General features: G+C 38.9%; 1 protein-coding gene across 1 annotated transcript; it reads right to left on the reverse strand.

Moving 5' to 3' along the window:
• Nucleotides 1-819: 819 nt before the first annotated feature.
• Nucleotides 820-17531, reverse strand: zmp:0000001267 (b(0,+)-type amino acid transporter 1). Its single transcript, XM_056768151.1, has 6 exons — nucleotides 16764-17531; nucleotides 9831-9964; nucleotides 9536-9665; nucleotides 6471-6595; nucleotides 5215-5302; nucleotides 820-1241 (listed from the first exon to the last, which is right to left on the reverse strand). Exons 1-6 carry the CDS (start codon nucleotides 17475-17477, stop codon nucleotides 1011-1013), a joined length of 1422 nt encoding a protein of 473 aa, XP_056624129.1. The 5' UTR covers nucleotides 17478-17531; the 3' UTR covers nucleotides 820-1010.
• Between the last annotated feature and the right edge of the window lie 1013 nt (nucleotides 17532-18544).

An 18544-nucleotide genomic window follows, 5' to 3' on the forward strand; every position in this document is an offset into this window, starting at 1 on the left:
TCGTCTCGCAGCACAAAGTACTGTGTGAGAAACAATGTGTGAATTACAAAAACATAGAATATAGAGAGAGAGTATGGCAGATAAGCAGATGATTGCGAAACACCATGATAATATAATTTATAGCCACTGCGCCAAACACGAGAAGACCTTTCCTCAACATTTTGGTAACGTTACCAAAATCCGGGAGACTCACGGGGTTCCCAGGGACGACCGTTTGTGGTTGCGTTTATGAGAGAAACTGCAATGCTGGAGTTCCACAGGAGAAATAACAAAACGTTTGGACGGCAGCAGATGGGTCTGAAAATGGGAGACTCACGGCCAAAACGGGAGTGTTGACAGGCATGCAAGAAAATGCATGCAGAGAGTGAGGACAGTCTACCTAGCGAAGTGATGTCAATAGAGTGAAGCAAGGGATGAAAGGAGATAAGGAGAGAGGCAAAGCGACAGCAGTGTCAGACAGTATTGTTTGCAAAAAAATTTGCACCAGATTAATTAATACGCATTAGGCTCGGTTTGCAAGGTTTCTGTGCTTGAGGAATTTTTAGATGACGAATGCAAAAAAACGTGTACAAATTTTTTTAGGAAAAACCCACAGACTGATGAAAATGCAGGACATATTCTCAATATGTGACGTGTGGGACAAGGGGTGAAAATGCAGTGCCGTACACACAAAGCGGGACGGGTGGTCACCCTATTAGACTACCTGCACCCCAATGCTGTTTTTTTATACAGTATTTCTAATACTTTTCCACATTGAGTTTTCCAAAACATTTACCCTCCCAATATAAGCAAACACTTAGTCAATTAAAACATTTAAAGCACAATTAGGGCAAAAGTTTAATAATTTACATTTGAATTTACATTGACTGAATGGTAAATCATAACATTATGACACTCTTATCTCTTCTGACCTTTCATTATTACATATGATTTGAAGAACCTGGTTTGAATAACTATTTATGATAGAACATTCTTAGTCATGAATTCATAAAAAAATAGTTTTCTCTGAATCACAGATTTTTGTCAATTGGTGCCACTTCTAGGAAGAGTTGGAGGAAGATTGTAAGTCTATTTAAAACTCCTGGGAAGAGCTTGAAGTGAATGAAGGGTATGTAAATCACAATGCTACTTAGTATGAAGATAGTCACATAGAGATACTCAATCTGAGGATCATCAATAATGGGTGCCAAAACCAGGAAGACAGCAGCCAACAACACCAAGATGGGGATAATTATGGGTACCTTTAAAGAAAATATGAAAAGTTTAATTTCTGTCAACATATTCTTTTAAACCTAAAACTGCAATCTAAAAATGTGAAAATTTTGCTTCTTTATTAATATATATTTTTCTTTTTCCAAAAAAAAGAATGGTACATTTGGCTGATGCTTTTATCCAAAGCAACTTACAGTGCAGTTTGAATGACCTCTTAGTCACTTTGGATAAAAGCACCTGCTAAATGAACCTTTAATTTCTTTATGAAAGACTGTAAAGTTGGGTCAACATGGATATTTTTTAAATATAAAATTGTATAATTAAAAAAAAAAAAATTATCCAATCAAGGTAAAATACAAATATGTGTCTAAAAAATTTACATAATATATAAAGCATATGTTAACAGTCAAATTTTCTTTTGTAGTGCATGAGACAGACCAGACACACACTTTCGTTACGTATTTCTTGAATATAACTATAAGACCCTCATCCACAAGCAAGCTAGGCAACACGGTGTCTGTAGAACTACCCCCCAAAGTGTAATTAACACCCAGATGCAGAACCGGACCCTTCTGTTGTCTCTTTGGAGTTTTAAAATGGTGTTTTTAAAACTTTCCACACGTGTTTCACTTGCATACGCATTCGTTGTTGATGAAAGATCGTTACTAGTCACAGACCGGCCAGTATAACAATGAGCATGAAGACAAGGACAAGCAAAGTCTTATGAGGTGTTATAGATGAAATTAGGCTTGTTTGATTTCCAACAGTGCCGCACAGACCAATTGACCAATGACATCGCAGTACTGAGAGAGTGATTTGAAAGCATACAGAGCAGATGGCTTAGAGATGACAAAGCTCGACTGGATTTAGTTATTCTAGGTGTTATTAAAAGTTTGGGTTAGTTTTGAGATCCTAGAGATTGTGATGGGTTGTAACGTGATAGAAGCTCTGTTAAGTAGGTAGGGGCTAAACCGTTTAGGGCTTTATAAATAATTAAAATAACTTTTAAGGCAATATGATACTTAATGGGTAGCCAGTGAAGGGTTGATAACATTGGGGTTCTGTGATCGTATTTTCTGGACGTGGTTAGAACTCTGGCAGCTGCATTCTGAACTAACTGTAGTTTGTTTATTGATACAGGACAACCACTAAGTGCATTACAGTAGTCAAGTCTTGAGGTCACAAATGCATGAATAAGCTTTTCTGCATCAGCAACACATAGAATATTTTGTAACTTGGCAACATTTCTAACGTGGAAGAAGGCTGTTTTTGTGACTTTTGAGATGTGATTTCCAAATGAAAGGATGGTGTCTAATATAACGCCTAGTTCTTTAACTGTATTTGTTGGAATAACAGTGCAGACTTGAATTTTCAGGTTATAATCCGAAATATTCGTTTTATTTGTTATTGGTCCGATAAGTAATATTCTGTTTTATTAGAATTTAAAAGAAGGTAATTACTAGTCATCCAATGTCTTATATCTTTGATGGATCCTGCCAATTTGGATAGCTGAAAAGGAATCATCTTGTCTTGATGAGATATTGTATATAGCTGAGTATCATGTTTTCTAATAATGTTGCCAAGGGGCAGCATGCATATGGAGAATATCACGGGTCCTAAAACTGATCACTGTTATGGTCTACAGTATCGAACGCAGCACAAAGTTCAAGCAGCGCAGTTTCAGTCCAATGATGTGGTCCAAAGCCTGACAGATTTTTTTTGTGAATGTCATTATTTTTTAAGAAAGAGCACAACTTGAGGACACTACTTTTTCTAGTATTTTAGACTGGTAAGGGAGATGTGAAATCAGTCTATAGTTTTCTAGTTCACTGGGGTCTAAATTTGGACAAGAGGCTTAATGACAGCAATCTTAAAGGGTTCTGGGACATGGCCTAGATTAATTGACAGGTTGCTAATGTTATAAATGGGCTCAATTGTAACATGTAGTAACTCTTTTAATATTTGAGTTTGTATGGGGTCTAATAAGCATGTTGTAGGTTAAGATGTTGCAATACGTTTACTTCAATCTTCCTTATTTAGCACTGTAGCTGTAGCTTTCCTTTTGGGGGTTTGGTACTAATTTATAGGACAGACTTGGAGGTTGAGTTTTTTGGAAAATTTTATAATTTAGATTAACCGTAACCAGGAACACTTCCTATAACAACTGATGTACTTTGAGAGCGGAATTCTGCTCCCAGTTGTCTTTTCTAATTGTTCTGAGGTCTGTAACCAGTCCAGATGGTGGAGCTGAAAGAGAGAGGCGGCGACCTGACATGTTCACACTACACAACAAAATTGCTTTGGATAAAAGCGAAATGACTAAATGTAATGTGTCTCCAGGGATCTTCTTGCCAACTCCTAGAGTCTCCTCATGTTTCGCCAATGTTCCAAGGACTCTGTGTTTTTCCTCGTGTTCAGTCGCTGGCCATCTGCACCTCGTCCATCCACCAACTCCTGGTAACGAACGTTCATCAGCACCCAGTTTGTCATTCCAAGAACTCTTTTCAGCCATATTCATACTATGAATATGTTTAAGTACTGGCTCCGCCCTTCTCGTAAGCTCGTAAGTGCCTTGTGATGGTTGGAATGCTTATAATTCATCTGGTGGAGGAGGCACTGACTCAGGTTGTAGAACCTGGCGAATGTATTGGGCGTAGCCCAACTCGCAGCTCTGCAGATGTCTGCTAGAGAGGCGCCCTGAGCCAGTTCCTACGAGGAGGCTACACCCCGGGTGGAGTGAGCTTTCACTGCCAGTGTCTGTTGTCACCATGACGCTTTCTCGAGGCCTGCCCGATCGGGACTCCAGCCCTGAGAAAGGACATGTCTGTCCAAGAAGCTAGGGTTGTGGCTGCGTCCAAAAAGAACACAGCCAGCGGTGACCACAATACCCTGATCGATATGTTGGAGACCCAGACATGTGATGCAGCTATCGTGCCTGTCAGGCTCGAGGACGAGCTGGCCACATTTAAGATAACAGCGGCAAAACATGCGGTGTGTGGTTAAAATATCATTTCAACCAAATTTGAAATTAAGTGAACATGTCAAGTCTGAATATTTTTTGGCGGGTGCACGTACGCCTTGAGTAAGGACCTATGCACATTTTTATAAATGAGACCCCAGGTCTAGTGTGTGCCCCCTGGAATGTGTGGGAGCTGCTGTTGGTGATTAAGGCAGTCCACGCGCGCTCCTGTCCGCTAGTTAACTTCTGGTTTGTTTTTGGCCAGTTTCTAATAATATAACTATCTATATTTAATTTAATTTATGGTAATATTCATTTGTATTATTATTTTGCTGTATACTAATTGTATTGAATAAACAATTTGTTGAAAGGTTCCTGTAGTTTTGACGCATATAAAGAAACTGTATGGAACATTTACATCTGGTGGATGAGCTTGTTATCGGAGTCTAAATTCTAAATATTGGAGAGACAAGTTTAGCCAATTAACGGTTCTTCTCGGTTTTTTTCTGTTTGTTATCAGAATTAATCTAAAGGCACTCTATTGTTTGTGAATGTGTACGGAAAGTTAAGTGGGGGGGTCACAAAAGTGTGCATGCGCAGTAATCAAAGAAACTACAAAGAACTACAAAATGACATGGGGAAACAGGACCTCAGGAAAACAAACAAAAAATCATCAACAAATCATAACAATAATCAACTGTTTTTCAAAATGTCATCATCTCTGATCCTGTCCACATATATTTCCTTTATTGCTTCTGAACGGCTTGACCCAGTATTTGCTATTTTCTATTTAGTTCACATTTCTGTACAAATGAGTTGTGTTTTTTCACCAAACTTGTTCTTACTGTATGCCTTTAAGACATTTGACATATACAGCACAAGTTGCATTTAAATATTTTTTATGATTTGAGTCCTTTTGAAGGTGATCACATTCCCATTAATCAAAGAAAGCTTTGGGGGTTTAAATGACACACTGGTGAGTTAATAATGAAAAAAATAGAAATTCTGTATGAATTATACACCCAAGTCTATGATCGTCTTACCGTAACTGCCCGAGGAAGTTCTGGCTTCTTGATTTTTAAATACAGAAGTCCCGATAATGTAACCCCATAGAAAAACCAGGCAGTGAAACTAAAACACAAATAAAAAAAAGATTATTAGTTATTTGACAAATGCCAAAGTCCAAATTACATTTTTTATATAACCCCTACAAATCTGGGGGTGAATTCACAAAAGATAAATTATTGGAACTTCGTAATAATGTTAGAAGCGGGTGGATTCTCAAACATTTCTTAAAAAGTTCTCACACATTTTTAAGAACATCTTTATTTTTTTGTAAAAATAAATGACATATGATTTGTAATGATTACACTTGCCTGCTCATGTGGTAACTATTTTGTTATATTCATCTTTACAATAAACTTTATTTGTGTAACAAGCACCTTGCATTCTTATGTTAGCGTGTAGGGTGTTAAAGGGCAATGTTACAATATTACATTTATTACTATACTTGTAACTGTGTTGTGCCAAAATATTTGTGACCCAGTCTGATTCAAGTCGTTTTGTCCCAAAATAAATGTCAAAAGCAATAAGTTTTTATAAAGCTGAAGTAAGGTAGCAAGAGATCATAGAGATCGCGATAATTTCCATACTATGGCAAGGTCACTGTACGTAATCACAACATTTGAATGCCCATGACATACATCGTACCGCTACAGCGAGGCTGGTTTTTACACACACTATACGGAGACATATTAGTGTTCAAACACCTGATAAAGGTGAATTTTACAGAATATATCTAATATATGAAGTTTTTCCAGAACACGTAACATTCCTAACTTTTTTCTTAAATTTGAATTATTTTCTTCTTAAGAATGTTTTGTGAATCCGGCCCCCGGTTTTACAACTGGATAATTAAGTAAAAAAACTAACCATTGACATCACTAAAGCAGTTTTTATTGTTTTTGAATCCACAAACTTTCTAGATATGCATCATTAGGCACCTACATCACATTGTTCACCATTATGAACCACATCGTTTCCCCTGAATGTTGGACTCTAAATTCAATATTTTCCCCACTGCAACAGTGCTTTGGTCTTAACTCTGTCATTTAACACAAACATTTAAGATGCCTCATCAAGTATCCATGAAATAATATGTGATGAAGCTAGATTACCATTATCTCATTAAATTACCAATTTGTAGTTTATTGGTTTTTATTCAGTTACATATTCTGAAATACATTTCAGGTTATAACTCAATATTTGCATATGAAAGAAAAAACATGAGTCACTGTACCTGAAGAAGTTGATTATCCCCTGAAAATCCCCAGGAATGAGCACAATAAGAGATATGATTGTGGTGAAAATGAGTGCTGGAGAAGGAGTGAGCCGCTTCATGTGAGCCATTGCCAGAATGTCTGGCTGTAAGAGAGAACAATCAAGGGATTACAGAGTTTGACATTTAAACGGAAATAAATACTATCGTCAACACTATGGGTGAGTTGCACCAACAAGGATTAGTCTTAAATCTAGATTTTATTCAAGGTTGATTTTGTCTGTTGCACCAAACTTTTGACCTTTTTTAAAATAATTCTGGGTTACATTTAAACCATTATTTTAAACCTGTATACAAATTGACAGTATGGCAAGATCAACTTTATTTTGTTGCACCATCAATATAAAACTTAAAACTTAAATATCAGTTACTGTAGCGTATCATGTAGCGAAAACCTGCTGTTTTGATGAGTTTAAATGGTCAAAATGGCAGCACTGGTATGGTGGATTGAAGATAAAAGACCTCCTTTCAGAAAAATAAAGGATAATCTCAATCCTGTTGAGTTTATCCAAAATTTTCAAGGTGGTATCGATTCAACAAGGAATCTGTAATAAGGTTTAATAAAAAATGTATTCTGCAATTAATCATGGTCAGGCCCTGTTCTATTTTTATTTATTTTTTCAAGATTTGTTTTGCAGTTTTTGCCTTTAATTGTACAGGTTAGTGATTAGAGAGGACAGGAAGCAAAGTGGAAGAGAGAAGAAGGTTGGTTCGGGAAAGGACCACGAGACGGGAATCGAACTCGGGTCGCCCAATACGCAACCGCACCACATTTCGGAGCATTGCCCACTAGGCTATCAGCTCTAACCTAGTTCAATCAGGAGTGTACTGATGTATTTTGTGTCTTCTCCAGACCCAGAACCCACAAGCTAGGACTTGAAACCCGCACCTCTCATCAGTAAGTTGTCAGAGAGAGCCGGTTTGGACTTTTTCTTCCGCTTGGCTGTTTGCTCTCTGCTCACAAACATTTCGGATGCTGGCGTGTGCTCAACCAGCCTGTGTGGATTATTTTTGTTCGTTGCGGTGTGTCAGGAGTACCCTGTCCCCTTTTTATTTTTATTTTTTTTATCACATGTGAATAAACTTTCTGTTAAGACCTTTTCCTGCATCTGAGTCCTTATGTTTCATGACCGAACATTGGCACAAAAAAAGGACCTAAGCAAGTTCAACGCAAGGCCGCAACAGAGACATCCGCCTGACGCCGGTCAGAACCCCACCTCATTTCCACTGCCCCCTACCTGGGCGAACCCACCACATTCCGCTGCTTCATGTCACAGGGTCTCTAGCAGGTTATAATAGCAGGTTGCACAATTTCACCACTGGCTTTCACAATGGCAATGGAAAAATATTCCTGGCATCACGTTGGGTTGTTGTAAGAGAATGTTTGAAAATGGGTTGCGCCTATCTCAAATCAGCATACATGGATGACATGACAACCATCACAACAGCCAAAGCATGTACAAAGTGCCTGCTGGATAAGCCCCAGGGGAACATTAGTTTGGCACAAATGGAGTTCAATCCCAGCAAATCCCGCAGCATTTCTATTTTCAAGGGTCAGCTTACTGATGACAGGTTCTATATAACGGTGGGCCCATACTAGCGGTCACACACAAGCCCATCAAAAGCCCTGGACGGTGGTACACTGCAGATCTAAAAGACGCTGAACAGGTGGAACAACTCAGACAAGAGACAGTCAGTGGACTTAAGAAAATCATTAACAGACCTCTTCCTTGGAAACTGAAACTCTGGTGCTTCCAATTTGGCTTGTTGCCATGCCTGATGTGGCCAATTTCAATGTATCAGCTCACAGTGTCTCACGCCAAGAACCTGGAGAGAATGGTGAGTACACACGTAAGGAAATGGCTTGGGCTACCAAGATGCCTTAGCAACATAGGGCTGTATGGAATGGAGCTCTCTCTCTTCCAATATCAAGGAATATAAATCAACAAAACAAGACTGGAGATGACGCCTAAAGAATCCTGTGATCCCTGTGTAAGACATGCTGCTCCAATGGTAGCGACAGGGAGGAATCGAACCGAGCAACAGCGGTAGCAGATGGGAGGGCAGCCCTCAGACATAGGGACATCATGGGGCAAGTTCAATATGACAGAGGGGGACTTGGTTTGGCATCAACCACACCCATATGGCACAAAGCGACACCAAAGGAACAGTGTCACCTGGTAGTGGTTGAAGTTCGGCATCAAGAGAAAGCAAGTAGATGCCCCAGAGCGATCTCTCAATCGCAGCAATGCTGCTGGATGAGATGGGAAGCTTGACTCACTTGACTTGCCAGAACTAACACTATATTCATGATTTTTTTAGAAGTTTATTAAAGCTACTTGGTTATTAAGTCCAAAGAGTGAATGTTTTCTCATCTCGATTTATAAATCCTCAATGCTCACTTTTTAAGACTTGTGTAATGTTGATTCTTGACTTTATATCTGATGTAAAACAATAATTGTTAGTAAACTCTAGTCACAATTTGTTGTTTTCAGTGAAGTGTCTTTTAAAAAAAGTTGTATTAAATTGACATGTTTAGGCAGACTTATATGTCATTTTGATTTCTATTTGTTGCTTAGACTGTACTGGCCTTTAGTACTTATTGGTTTTTTAACTTTGCAAGGTGTCATGAAAGGTCCTGAAAAAACATTTGACATTTGTGGCGCTATATACTGGTTTGTGTATCAGTGCGCAGATGTGTTATGTTGCGAGCTGGGTGTTGTGGGCCGCTCCTGACGAAGAAGTCCAGGGCTACAGGTCTATGTTAAATTTATTAGACTTTTTGTCTTCAACTGGGGCTAGCCTAAGGGGGCTGTGCCTCAAGCAAAACAATACTGGTAATTTTGAATGGGGGGATATTAAATGAGGGTGTAGGAAGCGATTTCAAACACAACGCCTTTCCTTTTCAACTAAAATTATGTCAGTGCATGAGTAGTCAGTGTGGTAATTAAATGTTATTAATTTCCCTCAATGTGTGTTATGTGTTTATATGACTCCTTTATTATTATTAATGATTTTTTACTTACCATGTGTCCCTCTCTTGCCGTCACATAACAAACACGTCCACCACTAAAAAAAGACCCATTAAGGGATCCAAAGGATGACAGTGCTGCAGCAACAGACATCACCCAGCCCCATCCTCCTAATACTTTATTCCTTTCACAGAAACAAAGTACATTCGCAAGGAAAATATAAAAACAACTCTGTTCAAACCTGAACAGAAATAATGCATTTATGAATGGTACCAACAAGCAATGTTTCTTATATAATGTGACGATACAATCAAAAAAGTTGAAAAAGAGAAAAAGGTTGATATCTTACCCCCAAGTAACAGCCACTGCACTAGAGGATATCATCTCTGTTGGTGTCATGACAATGAGATAACTGATGTTGACCAATAGGTAGAGAATGGTTACCATGGGAATAGCAATCATTAGTGCCCTTGGCAGGTTAACCTTAAAGAAAGCAATCACTTTAAGAATAAGATTATTGTGGTAGTAAACCATTACATTCAGCAGCTGTTCATTCAGAGAAATATTAGCATTAATCATCTTAACCACACAGCACAATGATATCACCTTGATTTCATAACCTCACTTCCAGTGTGTCAAGCATGCAACGCATATACAATACAGTTATCATAAAAATTGCAGATGTAGATGTGAACTTTATCTTACCTCTGGCCTTTTTACCTCCTCAATTACACAGTTTAAGTTAACCAATCCAGAATAGGACCATAGACATTGGTACAATGCCATTCCAATGGGACTGATATTAAGTCACTCTCCACATTGTTGAGGCTGACATAGTTTCCTTGTGCAAGTGTCACTATCCCTCCAATGACTATTATTATTAGACGTACAACTTTGGCTACCAAAAAAACCATCTGAATAACCAGAGCAAATCTTACATTTAGAATGTTGACAGTGGCAACCACCAAGATGCACGATGCAGCTATGCACTTCACTACCAGAGTGGGAGGTGTACAGCCTGGGTAAAATGGTGCCAAAGCATACTTGGTCAAGCTTAAGGCAACAGCTGTAATCCCAAATGGCTTAGTCACAAACAGGATTGTAAATGCCACAAAAAATGCAAGACAAGGTCCATTGATACGCAGGATGTATACATAGTTCCCTCCAGATTCTTTAATGATCGTGCCCATCTCCGCATATGAGAAAGCAGCACACATGCACGCTATTCCACACACTGCCCATTTGACCAAACTTGCCCCAGAACTCCCAACGTATACCAATACAAACTGCGGAGACATAAAAATTCATGAACCTATCATAATGCCTGCAACCATAGATACGGCGCTGAAAAGCCCCAGCTCACGCCTCAGATTTAGCTTTTCATTCCCCTGTAATTTCATGGTGTCGAAGCGTTGGAGAAAACTGTTGCGTCTGAGATCTTCAATTAAAGAGATGAAATGAAGAAACAGAAATTCTTTGGGTTCAAAGTTCTCCTTTAATATTAACTTCCCTCGCAAGAAAAGGTCCTTTGAGATAGACCAGGGATTTTCAAACTGTGGGTCAAACAGTGGCATGAGGTGGGTTGTGGAAATCCACTTGGCTTTTGAATGACACGCAAAAAAACAGTTTAGTCCAGTTAATGACGGGCGATAACAATATTTAATATAAAGTTTTTACATTTTACCATTACACATAGATAGTTTGGTATTGCGGCTTAAATTTATTTTATTCTATTTAGGGAAAATAAAAACTCTTCTACTTATAGAGATGAATGTGTATATTCTCCCCATATTTCCATTTAAAAATATTTTGGTGGGTCTCAAAATAGATTATACTTTCTAGGTGGGTCCTGGAACGAAAAAGATTGGGAGTAGCTGACATAGACGATTCTATGGCTGAACAATACCTTTGACAAAGAAAATATTATATTTTTGTGGCATGATAAATAATATTGTAACGTGTATCCTCTTTAATCACCAGGACATACTTTTAACAACAAGACAACATATAACGATACATTTAATTGTAGGACTGTTGTGTCTATGTAATATTCACAGACTTACATGTCTTTAATAATAACTCTAAAATTGCAATACTGGATTCTAGAATTCTGGAGTAGTTTTCAAGATTTTAAGTGATATAATACATGAATCTGATACAGATGCTGAAGTCTGATACATCTTAAACTACATTGTTATTAATGTGTTTAATTTTATGACCTGTAGTGGTGCCCAATTGTCATGGGTTTGATTGTGTGCGTGCATGTATTTGCACTGAGCTTCACACATTAGACAAGAAGTCAAACTTTTTGATGAATCATTGGACTCTCACATTATATATTGTAAGCTGATTTAGGATTAAACTTTAATGTAGAACAAGAAAACGACTAAGTAATCTTTTAGTTTCCATTTAATGTCAGGGAGGAGACAGTCAAGCGAGCAAGAGAGACTCGATAAGACTGGGCCGTCACTACCAAGGTGATCACAGTATTTAGGCATTCTTGGGTGTACTCAAAACAACAATGGTGGCTTACAGGACTGTTTTGGGTGCAGATGCATAGTATTTCCTTACAAAGTGACATGTGAAGACTTTTTGGAAATAGATGAAGATCACACTTTTTCTCAGATAAGATGGGAATGAGTGAGTCTGACAAAGTTTCTGTATGATGATGAAGAGTATGTGTAACGTGAGTTTCCGAGGTCTGCTAAGCAAGTGAAGTGGTGTGAGTTCAATACAAACAAATCCACAGTGATAATTTACATTGTAAATCTGAATAAAATAGGAAATATGAAGAGCCCTACCTCATTTTACCAGCTAAAGACTGGTCTTTTTTATGACAATGCTGTTTTAAGACAATTACAAAGGATACAAAGGATGTTGCAGATCATGGAATGTGTCTAACTTTTGATACTAAATGTATTTTTCAAGTAGAACGATTGTACTCACCTAGCTTCTTGTGTAACTGTGTGTTCGGAGGTTCAAACACAAGTAAAAAAACTCGGTTGTAAATGAAAAATAGAAAAGCATCAGTAATGAGTCATGGAATTCGGGTTGATTCGAGCGACTGCATGGAACCACAGAATTAATTATTTCCCCCAAGATGATGGTTTTACTTCAAAGAAGATGGGTGTACAGCCATTGAAAAGTTAATGTATTGGTATTGGCGTACTATTATTGAATTGGGTCGAAATACGACAATCTTGCTAGCCTGACTAATACTGTATTTGTTTACAGATGCCGGCGTCTGAACACTCATGTCACGTTAGCAGCGAGATAACGTGCCGGCAGCAATTGCAAATGGGAATGAACGAGGTGAAGAGCGCAAACGTAAACAAGCGGGTATATGGAATCACTTCCCGAATCTGCAGGGAAGATGTATGTGGAAATGTTGCTTTAACGGATTGAGCCTGTGGGCATGCTGCGTGGCTGCAGCGCTTTTTAACTCTGTAGGACCCCTTCAATACCTTACGTCAGCCCTGTGCTGATAAAAATCCTTCTTAGAGTTTATTTCTCATTTAAGAATAGTTTTTCAAAAAGCAAAAACAACCATGTAAAGCAAACAAGCTGCTGTGTTTGTGTTTGTGTCTATGAGCAACAATGTTGTGAAACGTCCGAGAGAATGGAGGTAAAATGGATTGACTACTTCTAGGCTGTTAGGAAGATTCCTGTGATCATCCTCGTTGATCGTCATTCTTGAATGATGTCTTGTGGTGCCATCATAAAATGGTAAAAAAAAAAAAAAAAAAAAAAATCGCTCTCACAAACCTTCTCTTGATGCCTGCTGCTACAAGATCAACAGATTCTGTGGCCATCTTTAAGAATCGGCTGAAAACACATCTCTTCCGTGAGCACCTGACCCGTCATTTCTGATTTCTATGTCTTCTCTACATTATAAATATATATTTAAAAAAAAAGAATGCTTACTTGAACTTAGATAAACTAAACTTAGCTATGTACACTGGAGGGCCGGATGGGTCCGGCTCCACGGGATCGGCTCCACGGCGTCTGGAAGCCCGTGCAGGACCGGTTCGATGGCGTCTGGAAGCCCGGATGGGACCGGCTTGACGGCGTCTGGAAGCCCGGACGGGACCGGCTTTACGGTGTCTGGAAGCCCGGACGGGACCGGCTTTACGGTGTCTGGAAGCCCGGACAGGACCGGTTCGACGGCGTCTGGAAGCCCGGACAGGACCGGCTCGACGCTAGGCATGTGCGTTACTGAACTCAGGAACCAGACCCTGAAGGGGGTCATCATCAAACCCCATCAAAAAACATGCATTAAGCGAGCGATCATTCCAGCTCACCTCGCGACTCAGAACGAGGAAGTCCTCGTCATATCTCTCCAGAGGACGGCCATCCTGGCTGAGATGGTACCTCTGATTGAGAGACGTTGAGCCGCAGATAATCCCTATTATGGTCGGTTATTCTGTCACGGGTAGACACGGAGGAGGAATGGAGATGCACACCAAACACGTATATCCAATCCGAAAGGGTTTTAATGAAAACAAACACGGGAGCAGGAGAACAGGGAAGACAAAACTTGGTTGACAATACAATAACCTACAAGGAAATGAGGAACACAAAGGGGTTAAATACATGGGAAAACTCGGGGAAAACAGAATCAGGTGCAGGACTAATTAATAATGACGAGGGACAGGTGAAAACAGTAACAAGTAAAAACACGTGAGAAACACAGGCAGGGGACAAGCTGGAGTGTTACACTTATGCTTTTTGTTTTACTATTGTTGACCCAACTGCTTCCATTGTTTCCCCAACTTGTAAATCGCTTTGAATTAAAGCGTCTGCTAAATGTAAATGAAAATGTGATTGTTTATTGAAAGCCTGCCAAGTTAATTATCTGCACATTCTCCCCCCAAACTTTGTTAATAACACATCATTAGTAAGAGGAGAAGGTTGAGCCGAAACTCTGAAAAAAGCACTAGTAGGGGTTGAAACTACTGGAGCTGTATCAAGGCCAAAACGAGCCAATGCAGCCTGAAGGGCTTGCTTCACCACCTCCTGTTCTGACTGTGAACCTTCTGTAGATCCCCATCCGGTATCCTCAGAGTCATTATAGGAGACCTGAGAGTGAAGCCCTGCAAATCCTCTTCCTCATCTCCAAAAAACTGATTGTGAGAAGCTGCCACTCACAAAACATCTTCCTCCTTATAACTTCATTGAAAAAGACTTTGCTACAGACTAACGTGCATTGACTTTGTCGAGTGTATGTGATCTGCAAATGAAGACACGGGCGCAACGTGAAAAAAGACAACAAAAGTCCTAATGATCAGTAATAATGTTCTAACTAGAGGCAACAAATATCGTGTTTATAATGGGGTTTATTGTCTTTGCTGAGTCACGACGAGACGTGGCGTGACACTGGTTGATCAAGACGGGCCAACACACTTATTATGTTACCATTCCCTGCTGTAATGCGAGCTTGTTTCTATCTTATACAAACTCTGTATGATGTATATGGTTGTTTGTTTATAGTCTTTATAACTATGTATATAAAAGGTAAAACAGTAAGCTTGGACCACTGCCTATACTGTATGTCTTTACTTCTCATCCAACTGCATCCACCTTGTTTGGGAAAGATGACACAGATTTATTCATGTATCATATTGTTGTACAAGTTCATAGAAATATCACTTCAACTAGAACCAAATGCATATTTGTACTGATTATTGAAATTTGATCATTTTAAACACAAATGTTGACATTTGTGTTTTGAAAATGTTTTTGATTGATGTTTTAACTTCTATACAATTTTCAACACAGAAATAGTATTTTTATTACGGCTAGTTAAATTATTATCAGCAACCAAAACCTAAAAAAAGTGCCTTTACAATTCCATACAGAATCGTTGCAGACCCTTAGATTTCCAACTTCATGTTGATGCTTCTCTTCAGTTCTGCAGATTCATTTTCTATAGGGTTCAGGTAAGGGAACTGGAATGACCATGCTTGGTTTTGTTCTCAGTGACCCATTTTTGTTTTGATTTTGATGTTTGTTTTGAGATCATTGTCCTGTTGGAAGACCTAACCGTGGCCCATTACGTGGCCCGTTTGTCAAATGGTCTTTGGACATCCCACTTTGTTTGCTCAAGCTTATAAAGTTTGACCTTTTACACCAGGAAGCTTTATCTGCAAGATTCTGCCTGCACTGAGAAGACTGATTCTCCACAACACTAGCTACTGGCTGGTGAAGTGGTGCTAGGAAACAATTAGAAAAATACCCTGGCCATGAGAAAAAGTGCCCTGGTGGATACAATGTGGGCCTCTGGAAATAAAACTTGTGTTTAAGTCATCCTAATGCATGTATGCCGTTCAATGTTGCCATCTGTCTTGATTCTTGGCTGTATGTGATCCTCGGATCGTAAAATTTCAAAAATAAAATCTCTTATTTGTAATCACTTAACACAATAAACAAATCTAGCCAACATGGCAACATTTCATTTGATCTTTTTACTGGAGGAAATAAATCACATTTTTGTACTATGCAGTAGGGAGGTTGACTATATGATACAATTTGACTAGTCAATGACGTCATTGATAAATAAAATAAGAGCTAGGAAATGTTTGCAACAAGATTTGATGGGTGTGGGCAGTAAGACACTTGAGTGTCTGGGCTGCGGCAGATTTGCTGGATGAAAAATAGCCTCTAAATATATAGTATCTAAATACAAATAAACAGTTTTAAAGTGCGAAGTCGATGGTAGCCGGGCTGTGCAGTAAAAGACCAGCGAGATCTGTACAGCAGCCTTATGTTACTTGAGATCTGAAACATGTGTACAGACAAACTTTCCTGACATATACAACAAGTCACTAATATGAAAGAACATAAAAATGTGTCGAGTTTGTTTGTGACGGGCTGTGACTTTTATTAGCCTAATGCACCAGACGCTTTATCACAGCGGACTTACAAACGTAGCACCTCAGTGACTGCAGCCAATATAAGAAAACAAAATTTTATTCTGTTTCTTTCATGTTTTATTAAATTTGGAACAAGTACAAAAATAGCCTATTATATTAAACGATCTGCGTGTAGAAGCTAGTGCCCTGAAACGTAAGGCTTTACCTGCAAGCTTTTTCAGCATCACAACAAATCGTGAATGTAAAACAGGACACATTGTGAATGATGTGTGCGGATGCATGACAAGATAGCATATATTATTGCCTGGACTGTGACAGAACCCCGCTGAACCGGTTGGGAATGACATCCGTCCCAAGCGCAGGTAGAAAAATGACGGCGCACACCTTTACAAGTGAATGATGATAATTACCTCAGGACGCTTGACCTCCTCAATTACTGCGTTCAAGTTGTTCCATCCATCAAAAGACCACAAACACTGGTAAAAAGCTGTTACAATGGCACTGGCACTCAGTTTACTCCCATCAAAGGACTGTTGTAGACTGTTGGACGTGTTTCCTTGAATGAGTAGAACGACTCCCCCAACCATGATCACCACCATAGAGAGGATTTTTACAGCCGTGAAGAACACTGTAACTGCAATGGACGAGCGCACATTCAGGCAGTTCACAACTGTCAATGCAACAATTCCTGCAGCTGCCAAACACTTTACAGCTCCATCTGGTGGCGGGCAATCATCATAGAAAGGCGCAAGAGCATTTTGGGCAAAGCTCAGTGCCACTCCTGTTATACCGGTGGGTCTCACTACAACAACAGAGCTGAAAGCGAATATGAAGGCCATGAGGTTGCCTGAAGTACGTAAGATGTAAACATATTCTCCTCCAGACTCACGTATTACTGTTCCTAATTCAGCATAGCACAAGGAGGCAAGCATGACCAATAATCCACTTGCAGCCCATATTAACAGACTTGCCCCTGGGCTCCCAATGTTAAGTAGCACATATTGAGGAGACATGAAGATTCCAGATCCAACCATGACCCCTGCAATAAGGGAAACACCACCCAACAGCCCAACTTCTGTCTTCAGTTTCAGTTTCTCAGGTGCATGGTCTTTGTGGGTTGACATAGCGGATTTAAGTTTCCTTTCTAATTTGATATTCTTGTTTAAGAAATTAGATATGGACAGTCGCTGACATGTTCACGTGAGAATGGAACAAAGTAACACATTTTACTGCTCATGACGTTAATAATTACCAGTCTGACGTCAACGTTAAGGACGACTCGACAATTTAGTTAACCATTTCCATACATTTTTTCTTTCTACTTAGCCTCTTGATATTATACATTAATGTATGCTACATGAGTTCTACTCATTTATCAACCTTAACCAAACATAACATGCTCAAACTTGTAAAGTAATTATTTAAAATGCCACCTATAATAAAACGTTTTAATTTGCAATAAGTTGAAATCTGCCAAATAGAATCAAAGAGAAATTTGTTCAAAAAGAGAAATTTTTGCCTGTAATTAATTGCCAGAATTTTAAATAATCTTAAAGTGGATGATTCTTTTCTGCAGCTTTGTTTGGGATTCAGACACACAACATGTGACAGGTACAGAATGTTACTCATTTAATTAGGACTAGATCCTTTATTTTATTTAAACAGCTAGCTATAAACACTTAAATCTTACCCTAACCCACTCTGCACCTAACTCTAAAATTCAGACAAAATTGAATGTTGAGATGCTTTATCGATAAATAACTTGTGACATCTTAAGATATTTAAGTGTAGTGTTTTTTACATGGTGGTCATAAAGGGATGGACATGGTCAGAAACAATGCTCAGGTAGGCCGTGGCATTTAAATGATGCCCAATTGGCACTAAGGGGCCTAAAAAAATCCCCCACACCATTACACCACCACCATAATTGCATTAATGAGAAATTGAACAGGTGTTCCTAATGATCCTTTAGGTGAGTGTTTTTGTACTATAAAACAACAGAAAAATGCTTAATAAGAATGTTCAGCCAGAACACAAGTTTAATACTCTTAGTAGGCCTACTACATAATGGTAAAAAATGTGCAAAATTATTTGCAAATCATTGCATTTGTCACTTATCCATCTGAGTTTCCCTGTTTAATGTAGACTTTGTCACTTCCTGTTTCCTGTGTAGTCCGTTGTAGTCCTTTTG

The sequence above is a fragment of the Triplophysa dalaica genome, chromosome 15, assembly GCF_015846415.1.
Source record: "Triplophysa dalaica isolate WHDGS20190420 chromosome 15, ASM1584641v1, whole genome shotgun sequence".
NCBI classification, from domain to species: domain Eukaryota; kingdom Metazoa; phylum Chordata; class Actinopteri; order Cypriniformes; family Nemacheilidae; genus Triplophysa; species Triplophysa dalaica.